Source organism: Hibiscus syriacus, unplaced genomic scaffold (genome assembly GCF_006381635.1).
Source record: "Hibiscus syriacus cultivar Baekdansim isolate YM2019G1 unplaced genomic scaffold, ASM638163v2 tig00002511_pilon, whole genome shotgun sequence".
Taxonomy (NCBI): domain Eukaryota; kingdom Viridiplantae; phylum Streptophyta; class Magnoliopsida; order Malvales; family Malvaceae; genus Hibiscus; species Hibiscus syriacus.
Genome location: NW_024061932.1, coordinates 5,788,954 through 5,804,362, shown reverse-complemented (window position 1 = coordinate 5,804,362; position 15,409 = coordinate 5,788,954). Strand labels below are relative to the sequence as shown.

Below are 15,409 nucleotides of genomic sequence, written 5' to 3'. Positions count from 1 at the left end.
GATAAATTATAAACAAGTTTAATTAATTAAGTTAAAGTTCGATCAAATTTCTAACGAACTAAAGTAAATTACTTAACATCTTACTAAAAAAACTTGCAAACAACTCAAAAAAATAATACATTAAAATCTTAATTAAAATTAAATTAAAAATACAATGTAAAATTTTTATGTGCTTATTATCTATGTTGAAGCTTAAATTTGAGCTTGAAGCAAATCTAAATTATAGTTTAACGAGTTAAGTCTGAAAATATTTAATGTAAAATTTCTTCAAGTTTGAATCGAACTTCAATTCGATCGAACTTAACAATTTTAAATTCATAAATTTTTTTAATCAAATCAAGTTGAACGTTGATTTTTTTAAGTTAAATTAAACATAACTACACTTAACTCGTTTACAACCCTAATTAAGATAATATGATTATTTTCTTTTTTAAAGTAGGGTAAATTATAAATTCGATAACTGGACTTTATTCTATCTCTTATTTCACTCACTATACTTTAATCTTTTCATTTTTCTCATTAAACTTAATATATTAGATTTTTTTGATCACTCGACTATTAAATAATTAACAACATTAAAATTAACTATTATATAAATGCAAAACGACATCATTTTCGTAAAAACTTATTTTTTTTAAAACGGCATCGATTTTAACACCGTAACTAGTTAATGGTGAAGTTGCCAAATAGCAGAGTAAAATTTAGTGTAAAAAAACACAATGTATTAATTTCAGTGAGGAAATTGAAATTTTAAAGCTCAGTGAGCAAAATAGTTAAGGGAGTAAAGTAAAATTTGTAATTTACCCTTATTTCATGTATCGGTTCAGATTACGATACTTCGCATAACTGAATAGAACTAACTCTACTTTAAAAGAAAACAAAGAGTCAAGACAACATAAATTATAGAACAAGTGAGACATTGAAGCTTCCAACCATTCAGTAGGAAAAAGAAAAACATATCTAACAAATGATAAAGAAAATAACACAACCAAAATCAAATAGTGTATGAAATTGCTCTACTAATATCCATTGAAAAAACTCACAACAAAATCCATTACGCTAAATTTCCAGTTTCAAAGCAGCAAATGGCATAAGACACCATAAACCAAAGTCAAATCTAGCTTTCATCACCTACTAATCGGATGACAAACCAAAGCACCTCTATTTTCACAGGTCTTGGACACTCAAACCTGTAAATACCAGACAAACAAGGAATACAGTCAGAACAATAGTTTTTTTCTGCTAATTTCATTTGTTCGTACAGCAGCTGGTTTGATTGAAAAAATGAAATGAGAATCTCCGAAAACTGTATTATTTACCTGGGGGAAGAGACTGCTTCAACTTATCAGCCTTCTCGGCGTCGGACACAAAGTGTGTACAAATACTTGGAGCAGCGAACTTTGAACTTGACGACATCTCTTCTTGATTTTACCGAGCGAGCATCTTTCCTTCTGGCAGTGAGAAGGAAATCCTTGATCTCATGAATTTGCTTCGGCTGCACATGAAATTAATCATTTGAGACAGCACTTACAATAAACCAAAAGCATTCATTTAACACAGAATCATATAAAATTCATTAACACAACTGAAGTTGAAGAGCTTATAGAACAAGAAACCCGTAAGAACATTTGAAGAAGAAAACAATAAAACTTTCAATGGCAGACAGACAATAATTCATGTTAAATACACAAACTGATGCAATGATTCAAATTTCTTTACAAATTCATCATCCTAAATATTTAGAACATCAAAATAACAAACTTTTATTACAAAGAAAAATCATTCGTGTTAACTTGCAAAGGTACATCAAAACACTTAAATAGAAAATCTGAGCTAAATAGTGACCGTAAGCTTTGCGAATGAACAAATTTACAAAACAATTCATCCAAAACCATAGCAATAATGCAAATCAAGAAAACCCATCAACTGAAAGTGATAGTAATCACAGTTCTGCAATCTACAGAAAAAGTAAAGCCAAAACAAACCCTAATTTTTATGTATAAACACAAATTCAGAAGAAATTTTGAAAAATCTAATAAAAGGAAGCCAAAAACAGAACAATTTGAAAACAAGAACAAAGATCTGAAGCACGAATCATCATCAGCAAATACAGACATGACATTTGAGCATCCAAACAAGAGAGTATTCAGATATCTAAAGACATAATTGAAGAAAAAAATGGGTTTTACCATTTTCGATTGATGTTTGTAGAGAGCTTCTTGACTCTGGAAAAACACAAACCCTAACTTTTCCTATATTTGATTATTATATAGGCCAACAACATAAACCCTAGAATATTTCCCTTTGAATTATTAGAAGTGATTATTGGGCCAAAAAATGGAAGAATAGTGGAAGTTTATAGAGAGAAGATAACCGGGTTCAAACAGAGGCCCAGACCAAATTGGACCGGTTTTCGGAAAAGAAAATTAAAGTTCAAATCCGTTGTAAGTTTTTTTCTATGAAATAATTTTATTTATTTTAATTGTAAAATATATTTAAAAAAGTATTATTATAATCAATGGGGTTGGATCAAGTGGTAAGCATCTTGATATTAAGCAGATCTCGAGTTTATATTTTTGTGTATACAAAAAAACTCTACTGAGAGATTCACCCAATTAAACAACTCGGATAGGTCCAGATTAATTAAGGCGAAGACTTAAGAACGGAGAAGAAAAAAAAAGATATAATTGTAGATGCTTTTTATAACCACATGAAAAGTGTTCATTCTTCACTTTTTAATTTTTAAAATCACTATAAAAATATTTGTCATAATTGTAAATATTTTTTTTCATTAGCAAACATCAAATAATTATTTTTTTAATAATAAGAAACGGGGCTAGGAGGCTCGATAGAACGAATAAAATGGTTATTTGTTATGCGTATCAAATTAAACAATTAGTTTGTTATACTTCGTGTGTTCCTCCTTTGGTAATCATATCAAATCTTTTGTATATCGACTTTCGTAGTTTATGAAAATTTTCGAAATTTCTGAGGTTATATATCCTCTTATTAACTATCGTCTCCTTATGATTACCGATAGGCTCATATGATTTATTATTTAATATTATTTGACAATTACTATTTACTTTATTAACCTACAAATAGTCATCTTTCCTCTAGAGCCCACCCGACCCGAATTATTTTTATTTAATAAAAATATTGACTTAATCCGACCCGACTCGAATTATATATATTTTCGTGTCGGTCCGATTTTTTTCACCCCAAACCCGACCCGACTCGACCCGAATATCACACTTAAAAAACCCCGACCCGATTTGACCCGAATATCACACTTAAAAACCCAACCCGACCGAACAAATAAAGTTTCATCCGACCCGACCCGAATATATGAATTAGAAATCCGACCGACCCGACCCGAAATAATAAAAAATTATTTTTATTTAATAAAAAAAGTGACTTAATCCGACCCGACCCGAATTATATATATTTTCAGGTCGGTCCGGTTTTTTTTCACCCTAAACCTGAACTCGACCCAACCCGACCCGAATATCACACTTAAAAAACCCGACCGACCCGACCAAAATAAAGTTTCACCCGACCAACCCGACCAAAATAAAGTTTCACCGCCCCAACCGACCGAATATATGAATTAGAAACCAGACCGACCCGAAATAATAAAAAAAATATTTTTATTCAATATATGAATAAGTTACCAAATGATTGATGAGGGTAGTATGGTCAAATTTCAATTCCCTCCAACAAGGGAATTGAATTCCATCCATTTTTGGATGAAATTCACTCTCTCATTTGATAGAATTGAATTCCATCAGAGATTCTAATTCCCTTGAAAAACTTGAACCAAACATGAGAAAGTGGTGGAATTGGATTCCAATTCCCACCAATTCTAAGGGATTCCATCCAACCAAACGCCACCTAAGGGTATTGTTGGAACGGTTCATAAACTCGAAGTGTTTTAAAATGAATAAAAATAGGAGTTGCCACCAATTATTTTCGAGGTGAGATTGGATCACTTAAAATCGGGTTATTTTAATAAAAGTTTAAATTTTATTAAAATAATGTAGTTTTGGGTCTGTAAAATTAAAAAATTAGGTTCAAGAATCGATTATGTGTGGCAAAAGATTAGCACCCACAACGCCCAAAATTAATACCTAGTCGATCACCCTTGTTTTTGTTTAGAAATTTATGATCTGTTATGTATGTAATTTTATTTTAGAAGGATATTAATTTTCGAAGACCAGAGCATCCTCTACTTTAGGTCTCAAAGAAGAGCCTATGTTAACTTCATTCAAGACATATGGCCTCACACACTCCTAGAACTCATCCCAACCTTATCTAGAAGGGTTATAGGGGTTAAAAGACAACTTCTTCTGGGAGATATCCTAACAACACCACAAGTTCCACTTCGATATATCTTCCGAGCCAAGAGCTGCTTGAATGTACAAACTAAGCTGCGTTCACATTTGTCTCCAAAGTTTTTGAGGCACTGGAGCTGCCCCAAGGCCTTATTTGCTAGTTGTTCAACGTCAATATTTAGGGATTATAGTTGTTGAATTTCTACATCTGAGATTTGTTTTACGTCATCTTTCCACCACATTAATTTTTTAGGGACTCCTTTTCTCTCTCTGTGTAGGCCCAATCAAATTTAGGGTATTACATATTTTGTAAGTATGCACATGACCTCTATATAGGTCACATGAATATCAACATCAAAACCACAATATAATAAATATGAGAGCTATGTAATTTATTCTTGAGAATTTTGAGATTTAAATGAGCATCCATCTAAAGTTTAAATTTATAGCACATATCATGTTTAGAATATTAATATTAATTTATCTCAAGCCCAAATATAAGAAATACACTACACTAATCTAAAAATTCAATAATTTAATTCAAAACTCAATATACTTTTGATATTTGAAGAATATATTACTGGTAAAAAATATGTGTTTACTTAAAAACAAAATTAAATCGAACCTATTGAGTGACAACAGTGATAAAAGAAAGTGTTATATTTCTAAAGGTTTTAGATTTGAATAGTCACATTTATAGGGTATATGTGTGTTGTAAATACCTGTTAAATTATTCTAAAAAAATAAATGTTTTTAGTGATTTTTCTTCTTAGATATGGTTTGAATGAAAATGTTTAATTTTTAATGTTAATGCAACTATTTATAGTGTTTAGATACCTTAATTTTAATTGGTATAAATTATATTATTAATTAAATACAATAAGTATGATTTAGGCTTAAGGAGTCATTTTACCTTAAGGGGGCGTTTGGTTGGGGGGAATGTGGGATTTCCATGGGAATGGAATCCACATTCCTCCGTTTGGTTAGCCGGAAATCTCATTCCCGGTAATGTAAGATAACCAATAGTAGATTTTTTAGTGTATATTACCGGGAATGTCATTACCTCCCTTTCCTTACGTATTGTTGGATACATTTTGGACTAAAATGCCCTTAATTTTTTTTCTTTCAAAAATATCCTTCTTCTGTCATTGAATAATAAAAATTCTACGAAGGTTAAATTATAAATTTATCCTTAAACTATTTTAAATTTACAAAAAAAGTCTATAATTAAAATTTTATATGAAGTTCAGGGGTTCAAATAAAATTTTACCATTTCATTAAACCTTTTTATATTTTCAATTTTTTAAAAATATATATATAAATTTTATGAATTTAAATTTTTTAAAGAAAATATATAAATATCTTCCAACTTGTTAAAAAAACAAATATATAATATGGATAATTTGGTCAAATATACATTTAAATAATATTTTATTCATTTAACCAAACACGATAATCTTACATTCCTGCTAAACCAACCAAACACAAAATACAACATTATCAGTAATCTTATTCCTTGGTAATCTTACATTCCTACTGGTAATCTTACATTCCGTAAAACAAACGCACCCTAAAATAAATTTAAATCAGCAACATTGCTCATATTTTTTAAATTAAATCAATTTTAACTTTTGACCATTATGTTAACTATTATTGTATGTGTGGTTGTTAATGGTGTTGACATGATAATCTTCTTAGTTGATGTGATAATTTAAGATTTTTTAATTTTATTAATCTTACTTTTTATTTTTTGTAGAATTTTTATTTTTTTAATATTTTAAAGAATATTTTAATCATTTTAAAGAATATTTTAATCTTTTTTAACATTTTAAAATTTTAATAATTTCTTACATTCTTATCTTTTATTTAAAGATTAAATAAGCTATCAAACTTTCAATTAAAATCAATTAGACCCTCAAACTCAGTTAAAAAATCAATTATGCTCTTAAAGTTGGCTAAAAATCAATTCACTCCCTTGTACCATTGTTCACATGTGAACTATCACATTAACTCAATGGACCGTTATGCATCGTTAATTGTTATGTCAATGCCTTGACAATTAAAATCGATCAAAGGGTAAAATTGATGCAATTAAAATATAGGGAGTGTGTTGCTTATTTGAATTTAGATCATGGAAAAAATTACTCCTTAAGCCTATAATTTAATTTGAATACAAAGTACACGAACTAAGTGACCTCAGTGATTAAAGGGATGATTGTTATCCCTAGAGGACCTAAATTCGAGTATGATGTCTATAGTGGTGTTTGAGCATTCATTGTCAAATAATTGAGAGTTTTTCAAACAAAAATTACCTTGTAATTATCCTAGAATAAAAAATAATAATATGAATATAAAGTCTACTAAAACATTCTTATAACTTTATCAAATTGAATTATTTTTAATTAATATTAAATTTGTCATATAATTTTTAGTAATATATTAAAATATTCATTTTTAATATAATAATAAAAAATAATTTTTGATTAAAACTATTAAACTCATACCTTTTTATAGATTATATATAATAATAATAGTAATAATAATTTAAATATAATTATAAACCGTCTACTATTCTCTTTTTATTTCATCTTTAACACACGCGCACACATATATATTCCGCCTACTGGGAGTTGATCGAGCGGGGAGAAAGGTTCAGTCGTAGAATCTAAATTTTAAAAGTCTCTTAAGGACGGATTGGTAGAAAACGATAACAGAGAGAAGGCCTTAAATAAATTAAGGGCGCAAGACATTATGAGTGCAATCATACCAGTACTAATACATCGGATCCCATCAAAACTTCACAGTTTAACGTGCTTGGGCGAGAGTAGTACTAGGATGGGTGACCTCTTGGGAAGTCCTCGTGCACCCCTCATTTTTTTCACTATTCTCTTTTTATTTCATCTTTAACACACACACATATATATTCCGCCTACTAGGAGTTGATCGAGCGGGAGAAAGGTTCGGTCGTAGAATCCGAAAGCCTCTTAAGGATGGATTGGAAGAAAATGATAACAGAGAAAAGACTTTAAATAAATTAAGGGCACAAAACATGACGAGAATACTTAAATATAAAGGCTTCGAAGGTAGACCTAACCACATTTTATGGTCATACTAGGGGAAATTGGACCATAATTTTATTGTACTTTAAGGTCAATCCCAAGTTTGCTTCAAATTTCATCTCCATAATTATATATTTATAACATTTAATATTCACCTGTAATTTAGAGGAGGTCAAAGATAGAGCTTGAATTCCATCCTACCCGATATATAAATTAAATTAATTTTATTTTTATTAAAAAAAAGGGAAAATGGTCGTTCATAACTAAGTCGCTTCCTATAGCTTTTATTATGCTTTGATCATCAATAAAGCGGGCACTTAAGCAAACCCAACTCGAAGTTCCTTCATACTTCAGTTGTTTGCAAGTTGTACACTTTGATTTTAAGCACAGCTCTTATTAGATAATCATTCACCAATTTTATACACCAAGATATCTTATTCATGTCATATTTGATTGGATCTTTAGTTCTAGGGCTTTGTCCTGAATAATTTGGATTAATCTGAATCGCACATTTAATTTTGATGGATTAGGTTCCCAACGGGAATTTCTACACAGAGATTCAAACATGATACCTTGATCTAAATGTATTTTTTTCTTTACAATTAAGATATCACCAATAAGTTAATGACCAATTAGTATGATAAAATAAGGTGTTAAGTTCTTTAAATAATTTTTAGAGTTCGAGTTCTAATGATATAAATAAAATAAATGGAATAGAGAGGATCAACCCATAATGAATCTCTATAACGTTTACTTTAAATTAATACTTTATTATTAGAATATATCCTTCAATTATTAAAATATTATAAATTATCAACAACGATCTAATTTAAGTTATGATATATGGTACTTGCCCACTTCCCCTAAAAATGAGAAAATCCGTGTTTAGGTCCCCCGGCTTTAGTGTAATTATAAATTAGTGCAATGGTACAATAGCACTTCACCCGGCCCCAAGAAGAATACTAAATGCCTCACCGCTGTCTTGTTCTAAAAATCATGTCAGTTGTAAGGATTTTTTTTTTTTTGAAAATTGTATTAAGTTTTTTGAGTAATTAGAGATCGATTTTAAGTTTGGGTTGAGTCCCTCAATTTTGTATGATATATGTATATTATATATGAAAAATATAAAAATATATATGTATTATATATGATTATAGAAAACCGTTTAAATTGAAATCAAATAATATCGTGATAATATAAATATTTATAATTAAATTTAAACAGAAAATCAAACAATTCAATTGAACTCGAATTTTATAAACTCAATTTAACTCAAAAAACTTTCAAATGAAATTTAAATTATAAAATAAGACTCATTAATTTAAATAATTCAATTTTTTTACTCGACTCGAATGATCAAATGCAGACCCTTAGTTCAGTAAATCTTATGGATGCCCTTGCTTTGCTGCAGAATTACATTGTGTATGGTCCTAGGGAAGGAAAGGAAACTTTGGAAGCTGATGAGTGCTTTGTTTTCACAAAATTTAGCATTGGTTAACGAGTACTTTTTTATATATAAAAAAATAAGATCGAATAAACGGTAAAATTACTTTAATAATGGATTGAAAAGTAAATATGGTCATATAAGGTATAGTAAAAATTATCCATTCAATTAAGGTTTTTGTTACATTTTTTGCAAAAGATACTCGGATCATCTGATAACTTTTAAAAAATCTCGAGTCATCCTACGACTTTGAGAAATCACGTGAACTGTAGGATGTCCTCGAGACTTCTTACATGCACAGTAACATGGATAACTTCCAAAACAAATGGCCATATAATGAGTAATCTTTTACTGGATACTATAGTAAATACCCTAGTTGAAGAAATAATTTTCTCTACATTTTATATGATCAATTTTTTTCTAACACAATACTCAAACAAATTTGGCCTTAATAAACCTTAAAAGCAATGCTAAAATCACATGCATTCTTGTTCCCTGCTACCGATGTATTTTGGTCCAAAACAACATAACGTACAAGAATGTTTACATTACCTTATTGCATGTGAACAGCTACATTTGCTTCCCTCTTACGGTGCCTAATAAAAAGGATCAAATTTCTGTAAAATTAAATATTTCTTTTTTCTAATTGATCCGACTAGGCACTCTCAAAAAAGAGAGTGGCAAGTGGATTCTATGTAAGCTTCACCCCTTACTGTGAGATATACAAGCTTGGTTTGCATATTATGGTTTTAACTTTAAAGTGAGAGCTACTAGAGAGAGGATGAGGATAGACAGGCTCGGGTTTGTTTCCCCGTTGGGGTTAGCTCTTGCGGTACTGAGTTTGTGGTGCACGACGGGAGTCGTCGAGGCGGCAATTTCGTTGCAGAAGCTGTCCTCGATTGCTGTACTCGGATTGTTTTGTAAATGTAAGTATTTATCACTCTTTTTCCCCTTTTTTTAATTGTTTTTAAGAAATGTACATATCAGTTTCTTTCAAATAGAAAAATGGTTAAAATAGAAAAAAATGATTTATGAGACATTAGGAGAATGCTTATTTATTCAAGCTTTTAATACTAAAATGCCACGGAAAATATACTTTCACCAACTCCTACTACTCCAGAGTCTTGACCCATGAAACTGTCCTCGGAGTTGATCGGCAGCTAGTCTATGGTGATGATACTAAGCATATCACTGAAGAATTCGCAGCTGACTTCGAAGATTTCAGGAGATTGCTTGCTCTTTCCATGAGTCGAATGGGAAATATCGAAGTTCTAACAGGAAAGCAAGGCGAAATACGCAAAAATTGCAGAAGTACAAACAAATACTAGGCGAGTCACTCGGTTTGGGAGGAATGTTTTATAAGCTTAAAATTATAGGGATGAATTGTCATTGAAATGGCAGATGTCTTGGATTAAGGTATACAATTAATATCAATAAAAGAACAAGTGAACAACAAATTGAGAACTATTTTCTGCCCAAATAAATTGTATCTGTTCTACAGAAAAACTACAATTTCAATTCTCTAATAAGAACTACACAGTATAATTTTTCTTTCAGTAAATTCACGTATTTAACATTTGGATTTTAAAAATAAATCAAATTATATAGTGGTAAGAAAGCCAGATCAAGCTTGCCTAACCTGGGAGATGTATCCTGGGATAGCTAAATATTTCCATATGTATGATCCTTGAAAACACGGGACTTCTTCCAACTCAGTCTTTTCTTGTACCTTCAAAATGAGGGGAGGAGAAAACTATATAAGCTACAGCACAAACATGATGTTAATATGAAGTTTATATTATACCAATCATGCGAAGCAAAAAACTGCAAGACATGCGCATGGAACAAGTCACAAGTTCAGAAATCTGATCAATAGGTCAGTCAACAGACCCAAAAAAAACATAAGGTCATTGCCACGGAGGAAAGACTAGGATTCGGGAAGAAAAGTTCAGCTCCAGCATTTGCAGGACATACGGTCCTCACTTGCACAGTTACATAATCTCTTTGATTCACTAGCATCCTTATTTTGGTAATTAATCTTTTTGTCCGGAATTATGTTTTTTTAATTATTGGGTAAGTGGCTGTGCATGAAACCTTTAAATGATTTTATGACTCAGAGAATATGAGTTTTTTATTTGTAACAAAGGGAAAGAACAAAAAGCTCCTGTAATTCTAATATGTATGATTTATTAAGTCGTGCAACGAGTTTCAAACATTTAAAAGTTATAACACAAACCTTATTGTTCTCGTTCCAACTTCAGTTCTACAAAAATCCAGCTTCTATTGCTTTTTATTCTACTTTTCCTACTTCATCCAACATTATTAAATAGGAACTAAGTCTGATACTAAAGCCAAAACAGTACACAATGATTTCAACTTCAAAATTATATGGAAAGTTGCTGAAAGCCAAAAGAATAGACCATCCAGTAGACATTTAGCTTCAAACAGAAGCAGCAAGGAAAATGATCTGAGAATAACCTATGAAATGACACATACATCTATACATGTTTATGAATCTCTTTTGGGTAAATAGCTATTTGACGAAATTCTTCTAGTCTGATCAAAACAAGAGGAAGTGAAAATATCATTTAACAGCCACGTGAATTGTTACAATGACTATTTCTTCCCTTTATCATCAAATTATCTAGATTTCCTTAAAATAAACTTTCTTTCGGCAATTGTGTCAGATGAATTAGCAATGAGTCCAGGTAGATTATGCAATAGATAAGTTAGTATTTTAATATAACACTAACTCTTAGAAAGTTAGATAGATAAGTATAACTACTAAGTAGTTTACTTCTAATAGAAAACTTACACCTAACTTTTCCTATAAAAATATGTATTTTCACCATTCACAATATATAATAAAAAGAGTTCCTTTTTTCTCCGCTATGTTGTTTACTCTTTATCAACATGGTATCAGCTAGGTGACCGATCCTTCACCTAAATCTAGCCGATTTTTTTTTTCTTTTTCTTTTTTTTACCCTAAATCTAGCCGTCAATAATGAATTCCACCACTTCTTCATCGGAGGTCACTTCAGAAATCCTCATTAATTCACCCCATTCTGATATTTCTTCAGCCTCTATCACCTGTCACCGATTGAATGGTGACAATTATATCCCTCACTCTCAAACTACTACTCGACCAAAGAAGGGGAGACCTTGGTGTGACTATTGTAAGAAGGTTGGCCATCTGCGGGATTCCTGTTGGAAATTACATGGCAAGCCTACTGATGGGAAGTCTTCAAAACAACATCAACAACGTGATACTCAAGACAACTTTGCTGTGAATACTGATTTACAAGGAAGTTCGTTTACTAAAAAACAAATGGAAGAGTTGCAGCAGTTTTTTAGTCAGTTAAACACTCATTCCCAATCAGTACATGCATGTAGAATTCCTTCTGCTACTTTGGCTAATACATCCATCACTCCTACTTGGGTTGTGGATTCTAGTAGAAGTGATCATATGACAGGTGATCTTCGACTCTTTCACACTTTTTATGCCACTCGTTTATCTCTCATATTCGAACAGTTGATGGTTCTCTATCCGGTGTTGCCGGTCATGGGTCTATTCGAATAAATCAGGACATTTTGTTATCTCATGTTCTTTATGTTCCCAATCTTGCTTGCAATCTTATCTCTATTAGCAAGTTGTCTGCCGATTTATGCTGTATCACGAAATTTAACTCTGATTTTTGTTAATTTTAGGATTCTAGCTTGGGGAAAGTGATTGGCAGTGCTAGGCTTTGTGGGGGTCTTTACCTACTTCTAACAACTTTATTTTCCCACCCATCTACTTCCTACCATGTTATACAACAATTTCCTTTACTTGAACCTTCAATCGATGTTATATTATTGCATTTTCGTTTAGGACATCCCAGTTTCTTTTATCTTGAAAAATTGTTTCCACATTTGTTTGTCAATAAGAGTCCAAAATCTTTTTCTTGTGATATTTGTCCACTTGCTAAACAAACTAGGAGTGTTTATCTACCTTCTCCATATAAACCGTCCAAACCATTTACCATGATCCATAGTGATATTTGGGGACTATCTCGGGTCGCATCTTTACATGGGGTTTGGTGGTTTATTTCATTTATTGGTGATCACACTCGTACTACCTGGACCTTTCTCATGAAAACCAAATCTGAAGCCTGTGAAATATTTAAACGGTTCCATAAGATGGTTGAAACCCAATTTTAGTGCTCAATCCAAATGTTTCATTCTGACAATGATAGTGAGTATTTTGCCAATGTTTTGGGTTCTTTCTTTCAGGAAACTGAGATTATTCATCTTACTTCGTGTGTCAATTCTCCTCAACAAAATGGGATTGATGAGCGAAAAAACAGGCATCTTCTTGAGGTTACTCGGTCTCTACTTTTTTCCACAAATATTCCTAACTATTTTTGGGGGGAAGCCCTTTTAACTGCCACTTATTTGATTAACCGTCTCCCTAGTAAACCGTTACAATTTAAGTGTCCGAGAGATGTTTTTCTTCAGTTTTTTCCCAATTTTAAATCGATGACTTAATTGTTACCCCTTAGAGTTTTTGGTTGTACTGTGTTCGTTCATAATAATGTTCCTTTCAGGTCCAAATTAGATCCTCGAGCATTTCGGTGTGTGTTTCTGGGTTATTCATCGACTCAAAAGGGCTTTCGGTGTTATTATCCTCGTACAAAGAAATTCTTTATTACTATGGACGTTACTTTCTTTGAAAAAACACATTTTTTCCTTAAAGCTGCTATTCAGGGGAGTCAAATAATGAATATCAGTTTATTGACTCACAACAATTGTCACTTGATTTGTAGCCAGCTCTTTTTGATCAACTAACACCGTCAACCCAGTCGAATAATCCTACAAAATTGCTATAGCCAGACCAAACAACACTACCGAACCCAGAAAACGTATCCTTGCCAAACTAGTCCACCGAAACACATTTACCTCCGCATGATCAACATATCACTTCGCCTCAAATACCTCAATCCGAGTTGTAGATTTACAAGAGATGACAAAAACCAATTTCTAAATCAATCCCTGAACCTAATCCCAAGTCTCCCACACAACATGGACACTGTCATGAACCGGAACTGAACGAGAATCCTTTGGAGAATGAAGAAGGTAATCAGAGTTCTTCCACTGAATTAAATGTTTTAATTGATGATAATGACTTGTCGATTGCTCAAAGGAAATGAGTAAGAAAATGCAAAAATTATCCAATTGAGAGATTTGTTGCATATGGAAAGCTAATGCCTTGTTTTAAGAATTTTGCAGCAAGTGTAGATAGCATTACTGTTCCAGATACGGTGGAAGAAGCATTGAAAGATCCCAAGTGGAAAAAGGCAGTAGAAGAGGAATTAAAAGCACTGGAAAACAACAATACTTGGATTATAGTTGATCTTCCGAAAGAAAAAAAACCAGTCGGCTGCAAATGGGTATTCACGGTAAAATACAAAGCTGATGGTAGCATTGAAAGATATAAGGCGAGATTAGTGGCGAAAGATTCACTCAATCTTTTGGAGTTGATTATCATGAAACATTTTCTCTGGTAGAAAAACTAAAAAATGTGATAGTGTTACTGTCATTAGCAGTTAATGAGAATTGGGTGCTTCATCAGTTAGACATCAAAAACGCAATTCTAAACGGAAACTTGGAGGAGGAAGTATATATGCGAATTCCACCGGGTGTGAAGAGTAATACAGGAAAAACATGTAGATTACTAAAGTCCTTATATGGACTTAAGCAATCTCCAAGAGCCTGGTTTGACAGATTTACAAAGGTGATTATTCAGGATGGTTATAAGCAATGTCAATCAGATCACACTTTATTTGTCAAAACATCTTCAAACAACAAAAAGGCAATTTTGATTGTCTATGTGGATGATATCATTCTAACATGTGATGATTGTATGAAGATAGAAAGATTGAAAAAGCTACTGGCGAAGGAGTTCGAAACCAAAGACTTGGGAACTTTATAGTATTTTTTAGACATGGAGGTTGCAAGGTCAAAAGAAGGAATAGTGATCAACCAAAGGAAATATATCCTTGATTTACTATCAGAAACTGGAATGAAGGGATGTAAGCCGGCTGAAACACCCATAGAAGCAAATCTGAAGCTAAGGAGAAAAGAATTGGGAAGTCCCGTGAACAAAGAACAATATCAAAGGCTAGTAGCTAAACTAATTTATTTATCACTTACTAGACCTGATATTGTGTTCCCTGTCAGTATAGTGAGTCAATATATGAATGATCCAAGAGAAGAACATTTAGAGGCTGTGAATAGAATTCTAAGATACTTGAAAATGACACCAGGACATGGATTAATATTTAGAAAGAGTGATGATAGAACAGTAAGAATTTTTCAGGATTTAAGCTGGGCAAGTGAATTAACGGATAGAAGATCTACAACTGGTTATTGTTCATTTGTTTGGGGAAATCTGGTTACTTGGAGAAGCAAAAAACAGGCGGTGGTGTCTCGAAGTAGTGCAGAAGCATAATTTAGAGCAATGGCACTTGTAATTTGCTAAGGAATTTGGCTTCAAAGAATGTTAATTGAGCTGGGGTTATGTGCCAACAAAT

General features: G+C 31.9%; 1 protein-coding gene and 2 pseudogenes across 1 annotated transcript; 2 read left to right on the top strand and 1 right to left on the bottom strand.

Annotated features, from left to right (window-relative positions):
- Positions 1–1,054: 1,054 nt before the first annotated feature.
- On the bottom strand, positions 1,055–2,271 carry LOC120146257 (annotated as a pseudogene).
- A 4,816-nt stretch (positions 2,272–7,087) lies between these two features.
- LOC120147565 lies at positions 7,088–7,203 on the top strand (annotated as a pseudogene).
- Positions 7,204–14,820: 7,617 nt separating this feature from the next.
- Positions 14,821–15,327, top strand: LOC120145918 (uncharacterized mitochondrial protein AtMg00810-like). Its single transcript, XM_039159626.1, has 2 exons — positions 14,821–15,060; positions 15,196–15,327. The coding sequence occupies exons 1-2, from the start codon at positions 14,821–14,823 to the stop codon at positions 15,325–15,327; spliced, it is 372 nt and encodes a 123-aa protein (XP_039015557.1).
- Positions 15,328–15,409: the final 82 nt, after the last annotated feature.